Source organism: Hemitrygon akajei, chromosome 12 (assembly GCF_048418815.1).
Source record: "Hemitrygon akajei chromosome 12, sHemAka1.3, whole genome shotgun sequence".
Classification (NCBI taxonomy): Eukaryota; Metazoa; Chordata; class Chondrichthyes; order Myliobatiformes; family Dasyatidae; genus Hemitrygon; species Hemitrygon akajei.
In genome coordinates, this window is record NC_133135.1 from 50464494 (window position 1) to 50486722 (window position 22229).

At 36.6% G+C, this 22229-nt stretch overlaps 2 protein-coding genes and 1 long non-coding RNA gene across 4 annotated transcripts in view; 1 reads left to right on the plus strand and 2 right to left on the minus strand.

Annotated features, from left to right (window-relative positions):
* LOC140736994 (cytochrome P450 2J2-like) overlaps window positions 1-4195 on the minus strand; it is a 46645-nt gene extending 42450 nt beyond the window's left edge. The window contains exons 1-2 of the mRNA XM_073063075.1: window positions 3777-4195; window positions 2002-2164 (exon numbers count right to left, since the gene is read on the minus strand). Coding sequence (XP_072919176.1) covers window positions 2002-2164; window positions 3777-3980 — 367 coding nt within the window. The 5' untranslated portion in view covers window positions 3981-4195. The remainder of the gene's footprint in view (window positions 1-2001; window positions 2165-3776) is intronic.
* Window positions 3448-14227, plus strand: LOC140736996 (uncharacterized). Its single transcript, XR_012101044.1, has 3 exons — window positions 3448-3552; window positions 10867-10917; window positions 14114-14227. It is a non-coding gene; the product is annotated as an uncharacterized lncRNA (long non-coding RNA).
* Window positions 14228-16038: 1811 nt separating this feature from the next.
* Window positions 16039-22229, minus strand: part of hook1 (hook microtubule-tethering protein 1) — an 89370-nt gene continuing 83179 nt past the window's right edge. For both annotated transcript variants that reach the window (XM_073063073.1, XM_073063074.1), the window contains exons 20-22: window positions 21053-21154; window positions 19193-19261; window positions 16039-17278 (exon numbers count right to left, since the gene is read on the minus strand). In XM_073063073.1, the coding sequence (XP_072919174.1) occupies window positions 17132-17278; window positions 19193-19261; window positions 21053-21154 (318 nt within the window). In that variant the 3' untranslated portion in view covers window positions 16039-17131. The remainder of the gene's footprint in view (window positions 17279-19192; window positions 19262-21052; window positions 21155-22229) is intronic.

Genomic DNA, 22229 nt, shown 5'->3' on the forward strand with positions numbered 1-22229 from the left:
CTAATTTTAGAATTACACTGACTGATATGTTTAGATTATGTAGGAATACAGGTTCTTTGATCATATACTCTAAGAGTGAAAAGTGAGCCAGCTAGCTCACTGGACTTTTCCTCGGACCAGAATTACAATTTGTGCTAATGGCCTCTCAGAATCTACAGGCCAGCTGCCATGAAGCTGGAATTCCTGAGGAGCAGAAAGATTAGTGGGTGAAGGTTTTCCCATAATGCTAGTGCATATATTTCCATTCACACCATTGGTGACAACAGCACAAAAAGCAAAAGAACATGAAACATAGAAAATGGAAGTTCAATCTTAACACCTGTGTTTCAATTCAAAATGATAAAAAATATGAATTAAAACCAGAAGGCCACCCTGCCTCTCGTCCACTCTGATATTTAATAAGATCAATGCTGTGCTGATTAAAACTTCAATATGGTATTCTCTTCTACCCCATTATTCATCTGGAGTCTGTTCATTCAATAATCCTGCTTTCACTCTGCTTTGAGAAAAAGATGTCTAAACACTCATGACTCTAATAGAGAAAACTTTACCCGTCTTAAATGGGTGAACATTTTATTTCTGAACAATGAGCTCTTGTTCGAGAACCAGTGTCTCCTTCCTGCACTGAACTCTTACTTTTTGATTGCCTTTGCCTGCAAAGATCTATTAATCTTTTTCTTGAATATACTTAGTAACTTTGCTTCTACTGCTTCTTGGGTAGAAAACTGCAAAGATTCACAAACCTGTGATGGATGAAATTTCTTATCTCCAATTTGCTGTTCAACTTCATAACATATTAAAATATTATGAAACAACAATGGATTTTATGAGGACTGTTGAAACTTGCTTCAACAATCTTCACTTGCTGAATGAGTTCTGAAAAGCATAAGGGATTATCTGCATACCCCAGCATGGAGAACGAATATATAGCACACTCATTTCCACTTCATGTGGAATAATTCCACTCACTGTAAGTAAAAAACAAAAAATATGGGAAATATGCAATATTTGTGGAAAGAAAAATGGCATTAACATTTTAGTTTGTAGACCTAACCAACAGAATTAGGAAATACTATAAGTTGAACATGTTTTGAGTTGCAGAGGAGGAGAATGAGCAGAGTGAATGAACAGATAAGTGCAAGAGAGATTGTTCATTGTTTATTCCCTCAGTTTCCACCTTTATCTCAGGCAATCCTTTCCTTGTCTCCATCACTCCTGTTTATGTGCGACTCAAACATGTTCAACTTCCATCATTTCTGAGTTCTGATAACAGGTCTTCAACATGACTCATCACCATCTTTTCTCTCTGCACAGATGCTGTCTAGCATGCGGTACAGTTCCAACGTTGTCCATTCTTATGTCAGATTTCAAGCATTTGTTGTTTTTAGCATTTCTGAATTATTCCACTTTCTTGTTTATATCAAAAGATAATGTTTGCCATTGAAACCTTCGGTATCTGCTTTTAGATTCACACACAAGCATTCTTTTCACTCTCCCACATCGCCAAGGAGACCAATTAATTTATATGCAACATGTGTTCCTTCAAAATTGCAAGTATTTTGTTGACATCTTTGTGAAAGAGACTTAAGAATCAACTTACTTTCTATTTCATCCCTTCGTTTCTTCTGAGACAGTCTTGATATTTGACCACAGTACTTTGTGAATTTCAATAAAATAGAAATTGAATCTTGTAGTACAATGTCAAAAACTGAGAGAAACAACTCTGATGCCTAAAACAAGTCAAAGCAGCCTAACATTATTTGAAACTCAGTACTGCTCTTGGAACACATATTTTCCTGTCTCTAAAGGTTTCATTGTTGTGTTAAAAATATGCACACTGAAGAACTGGAATACTGCCCAAGTATAAAGATTTTCATTTTATTTTTTGGTGAAAATCCTGCCTACATCATTCTGTAATAGATAACATACTTCATAAATTAGAAATTCCTACAATTATCCAGTTCTAAACAAATAAATAACACAATTAAACAAATTACTTACCATGTCCCTTGACAAGATCATCAAAAACTGGAAATGCTGCTGCTCCTGCAAAAACATCCGTCTGGTGAACCACAGCCTCTTTAAAAGCATTTAAACCATTTATGACAACAAGGTAAGAATATCCAATCCTCAGGCTAAAAATATCTCCATATTTCTCTGCAAACTGTAAAAGATATACTCTATTAATATTTGACTTGTTATGTCAGTCACAAAATTTTGGGGACACTTGCATGTCTCAAATGAAAATAATTCTGAACATTATTTAGTAAGATGCGTAATTTTAAACCAATCTTTTAACACTTGAAAACACCAGGCCTGGATTTTAGTCAGCAAGTTATTAATGAGTTAATCTAGTATTGAAAATTGAAACATCTTGACCTTCATCTGCTATTACTACTCTTCTTCAATCCTCAAATTAATGATATGATACAAAGTTCTAATTGCTCAACAGCTAAACTCAAACATGAAACAAAATAAAAAAGACCTACATAGATAAAAAATAATTGCCGTATTTTTGTAGTGAGGTACCCAATAATCTGCACTTTCTACACTTGTGAATTACCATATACAGTAAATGGTAAATAGATGTGTCACAAAGCAAAATGGTATATTCTTGGAAATAACACACGCAAAACGCTGGAGGAACTCAGCAGGCTAGGCAGCACCTATGGAAAAGAGTACAGACAATGTTTTTGATCTTAAAGTTACAGACCCTCTCCACCTCTAAATCTCCAATGATTACTGGCTCATGGACCTTTGGTTTCCTTCTGCTGAATTCTACAATCAGTTCCTTGGCCTTGTTGACATTGAGTGAGAGGTTGTTGCTATTACACCACTCAGCCAAGTTTTCAATCGCCCTCCTGTATATTGGTCATCATCCCCCTTGATACAGCCTACAACAGTGGTGTTGTCAGCGAACTTATATGGCGTTCTTAACCACACAGTCATAGGTGTAACTTGAATGGAGCGAGGGGGTGGGGGGGGGGGGGTTTAGTACACATCCCTGCAGTGCTCCTGTACAGATGGAGATTGTGTTGTGAAGAAGTTTTTGCTAATCTGAATCGACTGGGGTCAACAAATGAGGAAATCCAGGATCCAATTGCATAAGGAGCTATTGAGGCCCAGGCCTTAGAGATTACTGATTAGTTCTGAGAGGATGATGGAGTCAATGTTTTGGATCTAGACCCTTCAGCAGGAGTGGAGAATAAAAAAAGATGAGGAATAGATTTAAAAGGTGGGGGAAAGGGACAGAGAAACACAACGTAATAGGTGAAATTGGGAGTTGGAGGGGTGAAGTAAAGAGCTGGGAAGTTGATTGATGAAAGACATACAGGGCTGGAGAGAGGGTAATCTAATAAGGAGAGGACAGAAGGCCATAGAAGAAAGAAAAGTGGGGAGGAGCATCAGAGGGAGGCAATGGGCAGGCAAGGAGATAAGGTGAGAGAGGGAAAAGGGAATGGCGAACAGGGAATGAGGATGGGGAATGGTGAAGATGGGAGGCACGTTACTGGAAATTTTGTTAATTTGAGAAATTGAGGTTCATGCCATCAGGTAAGTTATGTGTTTCACAAAATAAAATGGTATATTCTTAACAGGTGTTGACAGATTTATACAGTTGTTACCATTTTTTATTGCAATTATCTTATAACTATGAAATATTTTTGGAAACTGAAACAGATCTATTATCACTGACACATAATGTGAAATTTGCTGTTTTGTGGCAGCAGTACAAGCAGTTACATTTCTGAACAGATTTCCTCGATGGTGTGCGTTACCTTGCAAAACTGGAGATGAGGTTGCTTTAGGTCCAGCTGAAACATATTACCGAAAAACGGCAGTCCAAAGGGACCAGGTGGAAAATTCTTGGGAACACGAGTATGGAGAACATCAAACACAATCAAAAAAACAAATAAAAACACTGCAAGGGTCCACACCTCTCTTGACAACAGATTTAAAAAGGAAAGATTCTGAACTTCCATTCTAGGCTAGCACTGTTGTACGGTCTCTCCAACAGATTAAAAAGCTGTTTAGAAAAACAGCCAAACTCAGATTACCCAATTTACAAGATCACTCAGTTATTAACCATTTCAGATCATGCAGAAAGCAAAAGAGATTCAACAGCCTTTGTGAATTCCAAGTCTGTAAAAGTTGTGATGAGATCCAGGCTTAAACCAGAAGTGCTTTCACCGATAATTAATTGTACTTTCCAGTCAGTTGCCATAAATCAAAATGAGGCTAAACTTGTTTTCCTTTGACACTGTCCAATCAGCAAAAACTAATGCCAAGAAAAATGGAATGCTGCTGAAACTCTGCCAAGTTAAAAGGTTTACGTAATTATCAAGATATAACATGTCATTAAAGTGGTAATGCAAGGCACCCACCATTAATTAATTGGATATTTTCAAAGTTTATTGAACTAAATTGACTTTATTTCTTACATTCTTCACATACATGAAGAGTAAAAATCTTTAAGTTACATCGCCATCTAAATGTGCAATTTGTAATAAATAGTATGTAAAACAGGACAGTCAATAGAGCATAGAAATACAATTGTATCAGTGTGAATTAATCAGTCTGATGGACTGGTGGAAGAAGCTGTCCCAGAGCCTTTATGCTTTTATGCTCTGGTACCGTTTCCCGGATGGTAGCAGCTGGAATAGTTTGTGGTTGGAGTGACTCGGGTCCCCAATGATCCTTCGGGCCCTTTTTACACTCCTGTCTCAGTAACTGTCCTAAATAGTGGGAAGTTCACATCTACAGATGTGCTGGGTTGTGCACACCACTCTCTGCTGAGTGCTGCGATTGAGGGAATTACAGATCCCCTACCAGGCAGTGATGCAGCCAGTCAGGATGCTCTCAATTGTGCTCCTGTAGAAAGACCTTAGGATTTGGTGGCTCATGCCAAACTTCTTTAATTGTCTGAGGTGTAAGAGGGGCTGTTGTGCTTTTTTCACCACATGGCTGGTACGTACAGACCACGTGAGATCCTCGGTGATGTGTATGCCAAGGAACTTAAAGCCGTTCACCCTCTCAACCCCAGATCCATTGATTTCAATAGGGTCTCCATTCCTCTTGCAGTCCACAACCAGGTCCTTCTTTTTTATGACATTGAGGGAGAGGTTGTTCTCTTGACACCACTGTCAGGGTGATGATTTCTTCTCTGTAGGCTGCCTTTTATTCTTTGACATTAGGCAAATCAATGTCAGCAAATTTAATTAGCAGATTGGAGCTGTGGGTGGTGACACAGTCATGGATATAGAGTAAAGGAGGGAGCTTAGGACACAACCCTGAAGAACACTGGTGTTGAGGGTCAGAGGGGCAGAGGTGAGAGACCCCACTCTTACCACCTGCCGGAGATCTGACAGGAAGTCCAGGATCAGCTGCACAAGGCAGGGTGAAGGCCGAGGTCTCTGAACTTCTTGTCAAGCCTGGAGGCAATTATGGTGTTGAATGCTGAACTGTTGTCCAAGAACAGCATTCTCACATAAGCATCCTTCCTCTCCAGATGTGCAAGGACAGTGTGTAGAGCTGTGGCTACTGGGTCATCTGTCGATTAGTTGTGTCATTTAGGAGAATTGTAGGGGGTCCAGCATGGCTGGTAGCATACTGCAGATGTAATCCTTGACCAGCCTCTCAAAGCATTTGTTTATTATTGAGGTGAATGCGACAGGACACCAGATGTTCAGACAAAGTAAAAATTAATGTTCCAAGTAAAATTTATTTCCAGAGTACATACATGTCATCATATTCAACCCTGGGATTCTTTTTCCTGTGGGCATTCTTTGAAAATCTATGGAACTGGAACTGTAAACCGTAAACATCAGGAACTGTTAACTGTAAACAAACTGCAAATGTAGATATAAATATATAGCAATAAATAACAAGCATGAAATAACAATAATACAGAGTCCTTAAATGAGTGTAGCTATCCCCTTTTGTTAAAGAGCCTGATGGTTGGGGGTAGTAGCTGTTCTTGAACCTGGTGGTGCAAGTTCTGAGACACCTGTACCTTCTACCTGACGGCAGCACCGAGAAAAGAGCATGGCCTGGGTGGTGAGGATCTTTGATGATGAATGCTGCTTTTCTACAGCAACCTTTCACATGGGTATGCTCAATAGTCAGGAGGGTTTTACCTGTGGTGTACTGGGCTGAATCCACTTCCTCGTGTGGGATTTTCTGCTCACAAGGGATTGGTGTTCCCCTACCAGGCTGTAATACAGCCAGTCAGCACACTTTCCACCACAAACCTAAAAGAAGTTTGCCAAGGTTTTTGATGACATGCCAAACCTCAGCAGACTCCTGAGGAATTAGAGGTGCTGTCATGCTTTCTTCACAACAATATTTATATAATTGGCCCAGGACGGGTCTTCTGAAATAGTGACACCCAGGAACTTAAAAGTTACTGACCCTCTCCACCTCTAATCCTCTGATAATTACTGGATCATGGATCCCCGGTTTCCCTCTGCTGAATTCTACAATCAGTTCCTTGGACTTATTGACATTGAGTGAGAGGTTGTTGTTATTACACCGCTCAGCCAAGTTTCCAATTGCCCTCCTGTATATTGATCATCATCCCCCTTGATACAGCCTACAACAGTGGTGCCATCAGCAAACTTGTATATGGTGTACTTAACCACACAGTCATAGGTGTAACTTGAATGGAGCAAGGGTGTGGGGGGTATTAGTACACATCCCTGCAGTGCTCCTGTACAGATGGAGATTATGTGGAGAAGAAGTTTTTGCTAATCTGAATTGACTGGGGTTTACAAATGAGGAAATCCAGGATCCAATTGCACAAGGGGGTATTGAGGCCCAAGCTTTGGAGTTTACTGATTAGTTTTGAGAGGATGATGGTATAAAATGCCAAGCTGTAATCGATAAATAGCATCCTGATATATGCACTTTTGCTGTCCAGATGTTCCAGGGTTGTGTAAAGAGGCAATGAGATAGCATCTACAATAGACCTATTGCTTCAGATATTTTTAATATTTGTGATACCTATTATTTTAAAATGGAAATGAACTTGATTGAAATTACTTTTGCTGAAGTTATTACTCAAATTCATTCAAGATTTGCTGCTTCATAACTGGATTATTTTTAAATTCATGTTTCATTGCCCTGGGATACCACCTGCAAAAAATATTCGCCAACAGTTCCAGTGACTACAGTAAGACTGATAACCTAGTTCCAAGGTCGAGTACAAACAGACCATTTTCTGGCTATGAACCAAATTTATTGTTTATCTGAAATTACTCTTGAAAAGGTGCTGGTGAGCTGCTTCCTGGTAAATATCACATACACAAAATGCTGGAGGACTTCAGCAGGCCAGGCAGCATCTGTGGAAAAGAGTAAATTGTCGATGTTTCAGTCCGAGACCCCTCCTCAACCCAAAATGTTGATTGTTTACTCCTTTCCATAGATGCTGCCTGGCCTGCCAAGTTCCTCCGGCATTTTGTGTGTATTGCTTTGGATTTTCAGCAACTTCAGATTTTCTCATGTTCCTAGTAAACATATTCTCCCATGCTGTTGGTGACCATGTTTTGTCCCAGCAATGATACAAGACAGGTGATGATTTTTCAAATCTCAACAGTGTATAATTTGGAGGGAAATCTGCAGGTGGAGGTGTTCTCATACACTTGCTGACCTAGCTCTCAATTTGAGAGATACTACCAAAGAGGCCTAGGTGTGTAATTATAGCATTTTTGATGGTATAGGAATGTAGAAACCCTACAGCACAATACATGCCCTTCGACCCACAATGCCGTGCCTTAGTCTCCATGGTGAAAAAAGAATACTTTGTCCAATGATTCATTTGCAGAGAAGTTGAGAAATATACTTAGAAAACTTAGGGGCAGCTGGAGGCCACAGCCCAAATATGTACTCAGCCATGCCTTTGGACATTTTGATATAGAAACATAGAAAACCTACAGCACAATACAGGCCCTTCGGCCCACAGTGCTGTGCCGAACATGTACTTACTTCAGAAATTACCTAGGGTTACCCATAACCCTCTATTTTTCTAAGCTCCATGTACCTATCCAGGAATCTCTTAAAAGACCCTATTGTATCTGCCTACACCACTGTCACCAGCAGCCCATTCCACGCACTCACCACTCTCTGCGTAAAAAACTCACCCCTGACATCTCCTCTGCACCTACTTCCAAGCACCTTAAAATTGTGCCTGCTCGTGTTAGCCACTTCAGCGCTGGGAAAAAGCTTCTGACTATACACATGATCAATACCTCTCATCATCTTATACAGCTCTATCAGGTCACCTCTCATCCTCCGTCACTCAAAGGAGAAATGGCCAAGTTCACTCAACCTATTCTCATAAGGCATGCCCCCCAATCTAGGCAACATCCTTGTAAATCTCCTCTGCACCCTTTCTATAGTATCTCACAACCACTTTTAACTGCCTCGATGTAATTATGCATCTCATTATCTGTTTGGATCAAATGCAAAATAAAAGCTTTTAACCACATCTCAATGTACAACAATAATAAACTCATGCCAATGTCCAACTCAACTCCTACTCAAGTCTGGCTGATTCTTTTACTGCATGATGTTCCACATCTCCCATAGAGACCCGTCCAGTTCACCTTCAGTCTACTCCCAGCTGACTCTGATTTGCTTAGAGGGTGAAGTGAAGCATGATTACTCCTTTCATTCCAAACACTTTTGTGTTACTACGTGTATACATCATAAAGAATTTCAGTTTGCAGTGTGCAATGCGGGTGGGTCACCTAGGAGCAGAAGGGACATGAGTAAGGTGCTCACATGCACACAGTTGGGCTGGACTGTCGAACACAGCTGAGAATAAAATAAGCTGATGTTTTTACCCATGCTAAGTTTGTTTTCTTTAGGAACAAGTATATCAGCTTCCCTGACTGGTTTGGTCATTCGTGTTCACCATGTTATCTATTGTTCAAGAAACTTGAGCCTTAGGAACTGTTTGTTAAACAAAGGTTAACTTTGAGGCAAGCAGCCTCATTTCCATTTGGCTGTATTCATCTAAGGTTGAATAATAATTAAATTGAATTTGATTTGATTTAAAAGATGGACCTGCCTGTTGACAACTTAATTGTTACCTTCCCCATCTCCATGCAGCTCATCAACTATTTTTCTTGAAAATGAAAATTTGACACATTAGATCATCAAATAGATCCACCCATGTTAGTCACCATTTATAACATGTTGCTTGTAATACTTAGTGCAATGTCACAAACTATATGCATGTTTCTGGATGAACCACCCAGATCTGTAACCAAGCTATATTATAGACTAAGAAACTTAGTTCTTTCTTTTTCCAATATTTTTGTTAAATTTCATATACACAAATACAGAGTTCATAAGGATACTTATTATAAATCAAGATAAGATAGCACAAAATGCATACAATCACGGTATCCCATAGTGATGATCAATCAAATAAAAAAAACTGAGTGATGAAATACACTAGTATGGTTAATTATATAATTTTAAAAAATCTACACCATCTACCAAGCCAAAGCTGGTTGGGGAAAAAAAAACAAGAGAAAAAGAAAAGAGTACTTTACCATACAGTGTTTTATAATAATGGCCCAGATCTATATTTTAATAACAATTCAAAGATTTTTAAAATAGTTCAGAAAAGGTCCCCATAACATTTGAAAATCTTGGTCAGAATCAGAAATCGAAAAACGAATCTTCTCTAGATTTAAACATGACATAACGTCACATAACCATTGAGCATGTGTGTGGGGGGGGGGGGGGCAACCTCCTTCCATTTAAGCAAGATTGCCCTCCTAGCCATAAGAGAAATAAAAGCCAGTACCCATGAATGAGAAGGCTCCAAAATTATAACTCTTTCCTCAACAATACCAAGTAAGGTAGTTAAAGGATTGGGCTTAAAACTAACTTTAAAAAGTACAGAAAAAGTTTGGAATGTATCTTACCAATATTTTTCAAGGCTCGAACATGACCAAAACATATGAATTAATGAAGCCTCTCCATTATTGCATCTGTCACAATAAGGAGATATATCTGCAATATAGCAAGAGAGCTTGTCTTTAGACATATGAGCCCTATGTATTACTTTAAATTGTAGGAGGGAATGACAAGCACATAATGATGAAGAATTAATCATTTTGAAAATAACCCTGCAGGTCTTATCAGATAAAGAAGTCTTTAAATCCTTTTCTCAATCTTTTTAAATTTTATCTAAAGGAGCCATTCTCAATCCCAACAACAGACCATAAATATACGATATTGAGCCATTTTCAAAAGGTTTCAAATTAAAAATTACATCTATTATATTTTTATTTGGGTTACTAGGAAAGATATGTAGTTTAGATATTAAAAAATCTCTAATCTGTAGATATCGAAAAAAGTGGATATTTGATAGGTTATATTTCACTGAGAGCTGCTCAAAAGAATAGAGATTCCCTCCAACAAATAGATCCTGAAATCGTTTAATGCCTAATCTATCCTATTCTCTAAAAACAGATCAGTCGTAGATGGTTTTAAAATAATTAGAAAAAAATAGGACTGGAAAGAGAAAATATCAATAAACCGAAATGTTTTCTATACTGTAGCCAGATCCTCAAAGAGTGTTTAACCACCAAACTGTTAGTTAATTTATTTACAGATAAAGGAGGAGAGAATCCAAGAAGAGAAATAATAGAAAGTTTCGTAACAGAATTGGTTTCCAAATATACCCACATTGGACAATCCTCACAATTAATATAATATAACCAGAACGTAAAATTTTGTATGTTAATTGCTCAATAATAAAACCTAAAGTTGGGTAAAGCAAGGCAACCATTCTTTTTGCATTTTTGAAGGTAGGCTTTATTTAATCAAGGTTTTCTGTTCTTCCATATGTAGGAAGAAAGAATCGAATCTAGAGAATCAAAAAAAAGACAGGAATAAAAACAGGTATGGCTTGAAAGGGGTATATAAATTTAGGTAAGATATTCATTTTAATAGAATTAATTCGACCGATCAATGATAAAAAGAGATGCGACCAATTAGAAAGTGTCTTTTTCACATAATTCATTAAGGTAAAAAATTTTCTTTGAATAGATCTTTGTAATTCTTAGTGATTGTTACACCCAAATATGTAAATTGTTTTCTTACAATTTTAAAAGGAAGGTTAATATCGGTTAGTATCAAATTATTTAAAGGAAACAATTCACTCTTATGTAAATTCAATTTATATCCTGAAAACTGACTAAAATTAGTCAATAAACAAAACAGAGCATACAGAAGTTGTAACATTAGATATAAAAAGCAATAGGTCATCAGCATAAAGTACCTCTCCTTAAGATACCAGTGATATCTTTAGACTCTCGAAAGGCAATTGCTAAAGGTTCTAGCACCAAATCAAAAAGCAAAGGACTCAACGGACATTCTTATCTGGTTCAACGTTGGAGTTTAATTGGTTTGGAAATCTGAAAATTAGTAAGGACCCGAGCAGAGGGAGATAAATAAAGTAATTTGATCCAATGAATAAAATTCGGCCCAAAATTAAATTTTTCTAAGGTTTTAAATAGGTAATTCCAATCAACTCGATCAAAAGCCTCCTCTGCATCCAGAGAAATCACACGCTCTGATATTTCCTTGGATAGAAAATGCATAACATTTAACAGTCATCATATATTAAAATGGGAACATCGATTTTTAATATATCCTGTCTGATCATCAGATATTATAGAAGGTATAATATTTTCATGTCTATGGGCCAGAACTTTAGATCTTAGTATCAACATTGAGTAAAGAGATTGGTCCATATGAAGAGCATTCAGTGGGATTTTGATCCTTTTTAAGAATAAGCAAAATGGAAGCTTCTTAAAAAGACTGTGGCAACCTACCAACCTTGAAGGACTCAGTAAGGGTAGAACATAAATAAGATATAAGCAATGAGGAAAAAGCCTTATAAAATTCTCCAGAGAATCTGTCAGGTCCTGGAGATTTCCCAGAATGCAATGAATTTATAGCCTCACTGATTTCCTCCTGAGAAATAGGTTGCTTTCGATTATCAACCAAAAGTCCAGGAATATTTAATTGATCTAAAAAATTGTTCATTGCAGTATTATCTTTAATAAAATAGGAACTATGCAATTTAGAATAAAATTCTCTAAAAGTGTCATTTATTTCAAAATGGTCAGTTGTCATATCACCATTGGTTTTGCAAATTTCTTTAATTTGTCGTTTAGCTATAAAGATCTTCAATTGATTAGCCAATAGTTTACTTTTTTTCCTCCATGTACATAGAATTGGCTTCTATCTTTTAAAAGTTGGCTTTCAATTGGGTATGTTGCAAGAAGATCATATTTAGTTTTAATTTCAATACGTCTTTTGTATAGTTCAGGGTCTGGTGCCAAAGCATATTTCTGATCTAACTGTTTTAATTGATTAACTAAATCAGTTCTCTCTTTATTAGCTTTTTCTTAATAGATGCAGTATAGGAGATCATTTGTCCTCTGATATATGCCTTAAAAGCATCCCAAATGATTAGACCGGAAGTCTCTTCCAACGCATTTTCTTCAAAAAAGAGTAATTTCATTCTTCAAAAATCTTAGAGTGTCCTTATCAGATAATAGAGTTGAATTAAAATGCCAGGATCTGTTCATATGAGTGAAACCAGGAAGATTTAAAGATAGAAATACAGGAGAGTGGTCGGATACAGCTATTTCTTTATATTCAATGGATCAAACTAATGGAATCATTTGACTATCAATAAAAAAAATAATCAATCCTAGTATAGGAAAGATGGACATGAGAGAAGAATGAATACTCCCATTCTGCTGGATGAAGAAAACACCAGATATCAACAATATCACATTTTGTTAGAAAGGATTGAATAAATAAAGCTAATTTATTAGGTGTGGCTAATGTAAGAGAAGAACGATCTAATACTGGATCTAGACAACAATTAAAATCTCCTCCCATCACTAAAGAATAAAAGCTCAAATCTAGCAAGAATGAAATGAAACGCTCAAAAAACCTGGGTCATCCACATTGGGGGGTGTACACATTAGCAAATACAATTAATTTATTATCTAGTTTCCCTGACACTATGACAAATCACCCATTAGGGTCAGAGACAACTTTATGTTGAACAAAAGAAATAGTATTATCTATAAAAATCGAGACCCCTCGAGATTTTGCTCTGAATGAAGAATGAAATTGTAAATCCCTCCACTGATTAAAAAGGCATGCATTATCACAACTACGTACATGCGTTCCTTGGAGAAAAATAATGGGAGGCCTTAACTTTTTGATATAAGCAAAGATCTTACTCTGTTTCACAGGATGATTTAACCCTTTCACATTAAAACTAAGTAAATTAATATTTTGCTTCATTTTAAATTGTAATTAACAGAAGAGTTAAAAGATCCGAGCATAAATTATTAGATCCAAAAGACAGACCATAAAATAAGGCACTCAAGCAGAAAATTTGGATGGTAGCCCAACTCAGCTTCCAGAAAACAAAGAAAAAAGAAACCCCATCCCCTCCCCCTCCCAAAGCCAAAAAAGCCAGCACACTAACCCTAAAGACAACAAAAGAAAAAATGTATATCAAAAATCCAAAACATAAGAGGATTCATTTTAACAATTTCAAAAGAAAAACATATACAATCCCTCACAGAAAAGAATAGTTAAAAAAATTCAAACAAAAAACCAAGATATATAAACGGTCAAAACTTAAGTTTATTAAAACCTTATTCTGTCCAACATTTAAAAGATAATTGCTCTTGTAAGAGATATAACTCAGTTAATCTTCTGCTTCCAGAAACTTCAGTGCGTATTCAACCGATCCCAGTCATTTCTGCTCGCCGTTTTTCAAAACGATTCTAAGATGTGCGGGGAAACAGAGAGGGCTTAAACCTTTTCTTATAAAGCAGCAATATGACCTCTTTATACTTAACACGTTCAGCCACAACCTCCGGTGCATAATTTTCCACGAATCTAATCATGTTCCCGTCAAAATCAATCGTTCCGGCTCGACGGATATGTCGGATTAAAAGCTCCATAGTGTGAAATTTATAAAAGCATAAACTGACTGACCTGGGATGCTCTCCTGCCTTTGGTTTTGGGAACAGTGATTGATGGGTGTGGTCCAATTTAGGTACGGACGGCAATAAATCAGGGAATAGCTGCTTCAAAAAGCTTGCTAAGAACTCCATGGGGTGGTCACTTTCAATTGATTCTTCAAGACCCAGAATACATAGATTGTTCCTTCTGCTTCTGCTTTCCAGGTTGGTAATCTTCTTTGTTAATTTTTCTTTAGATAATGATAATTTTTTGCTGATCTTACTCGTGTCGTCTAAGTCCGCTTCCAGTAATGACAAAGCTTCTTTATTCTCTTTAATTCGCTTTTCATGTTTGTTTAAAGTTTGTTGAATAACGTCCAACTTGACATTAAGATGTTGAAATTCCTCAGAGAGTTCTGTTCTTTGCTTTTTAAGGAAATCTCCAAATGATTCCAAAGTAGTTGCAGAGTCTTCTTTTTCTTTTGCAGTGGCTTTCGTCTTTCTCAAAGACATATTAGAGCAATATTAAGATTTATAATAAGGTTTCAAAGTGATAGGTAAGGTAGGAGCGATTTTAAAAAGATGTTACCCCATCAGCTGCCAGCAGGACTCTCCAGAAACTTAGTTCTGGATTCAGGGAAATGGTACACGCATGATATCTATAATAATGCAAAAACAAGTATTTGGACAGCCATGGGCTGATTAAGGATAGTCAGCATGGCTTTGTGCGTGGTAGATCATGTTTAACGAACTTGTAGAGTTTATTGAGGAGGTTACCAAGAAAGTAGATGAAGCAAAGGCTGTGGATGTTGTCTACATGGACTTTAGTAAGGCCTTTGACAAGGTCCCACCTGGGAGGTTAGTTCAGAAGGTTCAGACACTAGGTATCCATGGAGAGATTATAAACTGGATTTGAAATTGGCTGTGTGGGAGAAGACAAAGAGTGATAGTGGATGATTGCTTCTCAGACTGGAGGCCTGTGACTAGTGGTGTGCCTCAGGGATCTGTGCTGGTACCATTGTTGTTTATATCAATGATCTAGATGATAATGTGGTAAATTGGATCAGCAAGTTTGCTGATAACACTAAGATTGGAGGCATTGTGGACAGCGAGGAAGGCTTTCAAAGCTTGCAGAGGGATCTGGACCAACTGGAAAAATGGGCCAGAAAATGGCAGATGGAATTTAATGCAGACAAGTGTGAGATGTTGCATTTTGGAAGGACAAATCAATGTAGGACATACACAGTAAATGGTAGGGCACTGAGGAATGCGGAGGAACAAAGGGATCTGGGAGTTCAGATACATAATTCCTGAAAGTGGCGTCACAGGTAGACAGGGTTGTAAAGAAGGCTTTTGGCATCCTGGCATTCATAAATCAAAGTATTGAGTATAGGAGTTGGGATGTTATGGTGAGGTTGTATAAGACATTGGTGAGGCCAAATTTGGCATATTGTGTGCAGTTCTGGTCACCTAACTATAGGAAGGATATCAGTAAGGTTGAAAGAGTGCAGAGAAGATTTACTAGGATGTTGCCGAGTCTTCAGGAGTTTAGTTACAGGGAAAGATTGAACAGGTTAGGACTTTATTCCTTGGAGCGTAGAAGAATCAGAGAAGATTTGATAGAGGTTTACAGAATTATGAGGGGTATAGACAGAGTAGATGCGAATAGGCTCTTTCCACTTAGATTAGAGGAAAGATAAATATTTGAGGACATGGCTTTAGGGTGAAAGGGGAAAGGTTTAGGGGGAACTTCTTCACTCAGAGAGTGGTGGGAGTGTGGGATGAGATGCCATCTGACATGGTAAATGCGGGCTGACTCTTAAGTTTTAAGAATAAATTAGATAGATACATGGATGGGAGAGGTCTGGAGGGCTATGGACTAGGTGCAGGTCAATGGAACTAATGGAATAAAGTTTTGGCACAGACTAGAAGGGCCGGATGGCCTGTTTTCTGTGCTGTAGAGTTCTATGGTTCTATTCTATGGTTCTAAGTCAAGAACTGTTGTAGAATATTGCTCAAATCAAACAAAAATGTATATAATTTTTGTAAGTACATGCAATGTCATTATTACCAATTTATACTCGTATTTTGCCCCAATATAAACTAAATATTTCAAAATGACCATCTAGTGGCAATTGAATAATAAAACAACCACCACATTATTTTGGCTGCAGACACAATTAAGTTTGAAACGAGTAATATAAAATTTCATTACATGCAAATATAGAAAGCATCCACATTGTCTATTGTTTTCTCTTAAAATCTCTTAAAATACCAGAGATTAAAGAATAATTAAGTACTCCAAGTCCATTTCAGAGAAAAAATGAATCAAATTTTTCAATCCAAAATTGTAAGCAACCAATATGAACAAATTTCACAGGTAAGTAAATAAGTTTAAATAATATATTCCTTATTTGCTTGAGGTCTATGCAATCTGTTCATCAATTAACACCCCAAATATATCAAAAATTTCAAAAACTATTCAGTTGTATTGATATAAATACAAACACAAATATTGAGCAATCCCTTAATTGCAGTCTACTCAGATTAATGGAATAATCAACTTCAATAAAGACTCAACAATAATAATCAGTCAAGATAAAATTGTTATTTTCTAAAGTAAAAATTAAAATATGAAACTAATAAAACCTCAGGCATTTTAAATATGTTACTATAGAAACAAGATTTAGAATTTATAATTAAGCTTCATATGGTCTTATTAAGTGCAATTCTCTCAATAAAAAATTAAATCTTTTATTTACATGTGAAAATTTGTTATAAAGAACAGATGAATTTTGAACATATGATTACATTCTCACCTATTTTAAATTATATATATGAATTTTACATATAAATTTAAATCTTAATGCGAAGAAATCCTAAGAATATGCTTTTTCTCCCCCATCTTTTGCCCTTATCATTTTGTGCTACTATATTCAAAAAGAAAAGCAATTCTTTACAAGTTAAAGGTAATCATTTCCATTAGAAAGGAAACCTATTCTTAGAAGGAGAAGAATTATTAAACACTGATGTATATCATAAGTTTGCTTTCTACTTTTGAGCTACTTTAATGTAGACCCATTCTGTACATATTCAATAGATTCCAAGTTGTTCTATTTGGGAGGTGCTGCAGCCACGGCAACTGTGAGTGTTTTCTGCGAACTGGTGACCTGTCGTTGTTGTGCTAAGAAGGACCGCTTCTTATTTGAACCGAGGTCTTCAAGTCGAGCTTCAATTGCCATCTTCTGAAATGCCAAACTCTGAAAGTAGTGCACAATTATTTGTTTTATATTGAGAAATGGAAAATAACAAAACAAGATTTCAAGGGGAATTGAGAGGGCAGGTGCCAAGAATGTACTAAAATTCCAGAATTTAAGAATTATAATTTCAAGAAAATGGCTCAAACATTTGGGATTCTAATGTGGATTTGGAGAGGATCGTAAACCTGTGGAACGCTATACCTCACAGGACCATGAATGCCGAGAAAATCAGACAAAAAATTAGGTACATCGACCATGTCTCATGCAACTGCTGAGCAGAAATGAGCAAATGTATGCATTATTCCTGCTTAAATGTCTATTCTTCTTATGGTATACAAAAAACATGTACTGAGCTCAGTGACCCATAGGGTTGGATACCAATGATTGGAGAAATGTCAACATAGACTTCTATGGCAGTCCATTATTTCTTCAGATCAGCATAGCAAATCACATATGGAAAAGAATTTAATCTTTATAAAATAAGCTATGATCTTTGGCATAGAAACAATTTTGTTTATGCCTTCTGTCAAAACTTGGGGGGGGGGGATGTCTCAAGAGCATAAAATATTCCATAACTGTCAGTTTTGTGGAATAACTGTGTTCAATTAAACAAGACTTAAAGATTGGAAGGTTTGAGACAAAAATGACTGTCCACATAGATTTCCTAAGTGCATGTATTATTTGAATAATTTGAATTTCTTTAGTGAAATAGGAGAGAAAGCTGATATAGAGGTGCATTACAAATGAGAGATAAAAGTAGCTCATTGCTGGCAAAACTGAAACCCATAAAAAAGAAAGGGGGGGGGCATCATATACACAGAAATGAACACAAGGAGACAAAAAGGAAAGAGGATGAATTGCTTTTCAATTTGGAAAAACAACTATGAAGTAGTTCTGGGGATCAATATTAATTGCTATTCATAACCAGGAGAGTAAGGAGGACAGTATTTCAAGTTTCAGATGACACCAAACTCAGATGTTTAGTAAACAACTGAAGAGACAGTAGCAGATGTTAGGATGATATGGACAGAATGCAAAAATTAGGAAATGAAATGTGACCCATAAAGGTGCAAAGTAAAGATTTTTACAGAGCAGAATGAAACAAACAGGCCATCCCAAGTAACAAACAGGTTTTATTACATAGACATTTACAAGTTGATTTTGTCCTCAATACACAAAAATTACTCCCTATGGTAACCACCTCCAGAGATTTGTAATGAATGGCATCAGATGTACAAAGATTGATAATAAAGAACAATTACTAACAGTAGAAAATAGTTATGAAATTCCTTGGAATGAATGTATTTTGGACCTTTGAATTTAATATTAAGGAAGCTTACTCATAAGTAGGGGAGTCCATAAATCAGGTGCTCGTAACCGATGGCCAGCGCATTAGAAGGACTCACACGTTTGTAAATTGTAGAAGAAGTTGATAATTTATTAAAGGCAACATGAGATCCTTCGGTTTATAAACAAATGTGTGGAGCATTGAAACAGGTAACATGGGTAAGCTTTAAAAACCAGAAGATTAGACTTTCATCACATGAAATGAGGGACTTTATGAATTCAGAGAATCAAAACACAGGAATTGACCAGAGAAAGTAGAATGTTCAAAAGTAGTTTTTACACTAATAGTAGAGGAGCCATTACCAAAGGTCACAGATAGTTAATAATTGGCTATGGATCGAAAAGCAAACCAAGATAAATAATTATTACATGCATTGAGATGCTTTAAAGTAAACATGAGTTTGAATTTGAAATTTATTGCTTAAGGACAGAAGCAATTTCAGTTTTCAAGAGGGAGTTAGATTTAAACCTAAAGAAAAATCATAAGGGCTTTCACGACAGAGTAAGAAATGCACAGATTCTTTGATAAGGTGCCATGTGGTATGTCACCTTTAGGTAATGATTTACCTTATTGTACCACGCTGTTACTAACAGGTTCTCCTCATGCTCACGAAGTTTTGCTTGCTCACAATCATGCTAGCATAAACACAGAAAGAGAAAACACTCAAGTCTTCTTTTAAAGATAGTATATTTCCAATGTACAAATAATGTATTTCTAAGTTGGAGCTCTGAAGATGGAAATGTACAGTTATTTTCTACACCTTATGCATTTTAAATCTATTTTGATGGAAGAATACTGCATTTACTGTGACATTAAATAGTAAAATCAGTAAAGGCAATAATAAATATCTCAGATTGTTCCATAATTTAAATAGCTCGATGGGAATATTACACCCAAGTCTTGCTGAATTTCTTTGCTACCCTGAAACATTAAAAATGGCATAAAGAGGTCAATACTCCCCAATGCCATTAGGCTTTACAATTCAACTGCCAGGACTTAAGAACTTTTTTAAAGCTATTATTAATGCTTTTTGAGTTAGTGATTTAGATGCATATCATATTATTACTGAGTTAAGTATTGTATGTAATGAGTTTTTGCTACAACAAGTGTATGGGACATTGGAAAAAATGTTGAATTTCCCCATGGGGATGAATAAAGTATCTATCTATCTAAGTAAGAGTAAACTCAGTTAAAAATGAGTGTGCTATTGTCCTCTGTAATGTTGCTCTTGCTGATGCTTCTCCCTTTGTCTAGTGGTGTTCAAAGTACATTGGCATTCAAATATATCTTGAACACCATTGGACAACACCATCTCCCAGACTGGTTTGGAGCACTTACACAGGAACAAGTCTTGACAAAGAATGTGAAACCTCCCTTCAAAGTTTGTGAAGATTCACCATGACATGTAAACTTTTGACAAGCTTCTATTGAAGTGTGTTGGAAAGCATATTGACTGGCTGCATCACAACCAGGTATAAAAACACCAATGGCCTTGAATGGAAAATCGTAAGAAATGTAGTGGATACTGCCCAGTCCGTCACGGGTAAAGTCCTTCCCACCATTGAATAGATCTACAAGAAACATTGTCGCAGGAAAGCAGGATTCATCATCAGGGACCCCACCACCTACGTCATGTTCTCTTCTTTATTCTGCCATCAGGAAGATGGTACGGGAGCATCAGGACTCACACCATCAGGTTCAGAAATGGTTACTTCCCCAACCATCAGGCTCTTGAATCAAAGGGAATAACTTCACTCAACTTTACTTACTCCATCACTAAACTGCTCCAACAAACTATAGACTCATTTTACTATTATTTTTTTCTTTTTGTTTCTTTTGTATTTCCATAGTTTGTTGTCTTTTGAAAACTCATTGTCCACCCTGTTTTGTGCAGTTTTTCATGAACTTTGTTATGGTTATTGGATATATCATGTATGCTCACATGAAAACAAATCTCAGAGTTGCATATAGTGACATAAATGTACTTAGAACTTTAATGAAAATCTAACTGAGGCTGATTCCTTAAACCTGTTCTCATTTTGAGGTAATTAGACTCCAGTCATAAAATTAGATATTAGGTTGAAAATCTTGGTTAGCAGTAATTATTGGGTGGTATCTTATTTAAAACAGGTACAACTATTTCAACAATGCAATCGATTGCAACAGCATGCAATATAATATGCTAAAATAATTGATTTCTAACTGACTCCATACCAACAGCACATCACACTCTGTGAAAAGTGGATTTGCACAGAACAACTTCAGTATCAGGTTTAATATCACTAATATATGTCATGAAATGTGTTGTTCTTGTGGATTTCCATGTTTAAACATATGTATGTATACTTCAGAAACTGCCCACATATTCCTCCTCTGTTGACAGCCTCCTTCTTATTCTTATCCCAAAATTACAAACATCATCATACCTGCAGCATTTGTATTTTTTTGTCCCTCTCAATGATTTGGGTTTTGAGTGCCTGGATTTCTGTAGTCACAGGGTTCTGTTTTGGGTCCAGAGCTTTAATTACCTAGATATGGAATATAAACAGATGTAATAATTTTATCCTTTATAAAAACTTATGAAACATACCATCATTTCACTAGTGTGTGGGGAGAGTGGGAAGGGCTTTCATTGAGGTTTCTTAACTTGTTATTCACTACAGGCAACTTCTGTAATAGTCATGGCATCACAGAAGCTCTTGGTAAATTAAGAAATTAGATTGAAAATTTGGTCATCTATGACGACTGGTACGAACTTAATTAACAGGGTCCATTTGGTCCTTTGAGTTAGTTTTGCTTTCAATAAGAACATGGTTGACCATAAACTCCACCTTCTTTTACTAGTCCTATCTCATAGCATCTTAATACCTGTCCTGAATGTATTTAATAACTTAGCATTCACAGTCCCCTCTGTTTCACAGATTAATATAAATCTCAGTTAATAGTGTAAAATATTTTCATTTTTGCTTAACTAATATGAACAAGAATCAACTGATTAACTTCGTCCTAAATTTATATTAAAAAAAAATGAAGTGACAACGTAGCATTTTCTGTTGTGTATTGTTGGCAGACAAGGCTCTCAGCCCCCAGAGGCAGCTCAGGAAATTGCTCCAGCACAATCTGCATACTCTAAATACAAATATTCAAGAAAGTAAGGCACTGTAACAGGTATCTACTCTTTCTATAAAGTAGAATATATTCATCCCAAAATATCAATATTGCTTCTAATGTTCTTCATCCTTCAAGTTAAAGATCATTCCAGACTTTATTCAGACTTGCTCTGTTCTTATCCATGGGCCAGCAATAAAACTAATTCCTGGAATTGTCCATGCCAAAGGCCATACAGTTAGGGGTTACTAATTCATTTTAATCATGGCAATAGAAGCCTGTACCACCGTGGATTCACTTATGGTGCCCACCTGCTGCTAAAGATGAGGAGTCCAGATGCTTAACCCAGTTGGATGAGTGACAGGCAGCAATCATTATATGTCTCCATGGTGTAAAAACAGTACTTTGTCCAATGATTCATTTGCAGAGAAGTTGAGAAATATACTTAGAAAACTTAGGGGCAGCTGGAGGCCACAGCCCAAATATGTACTCAGC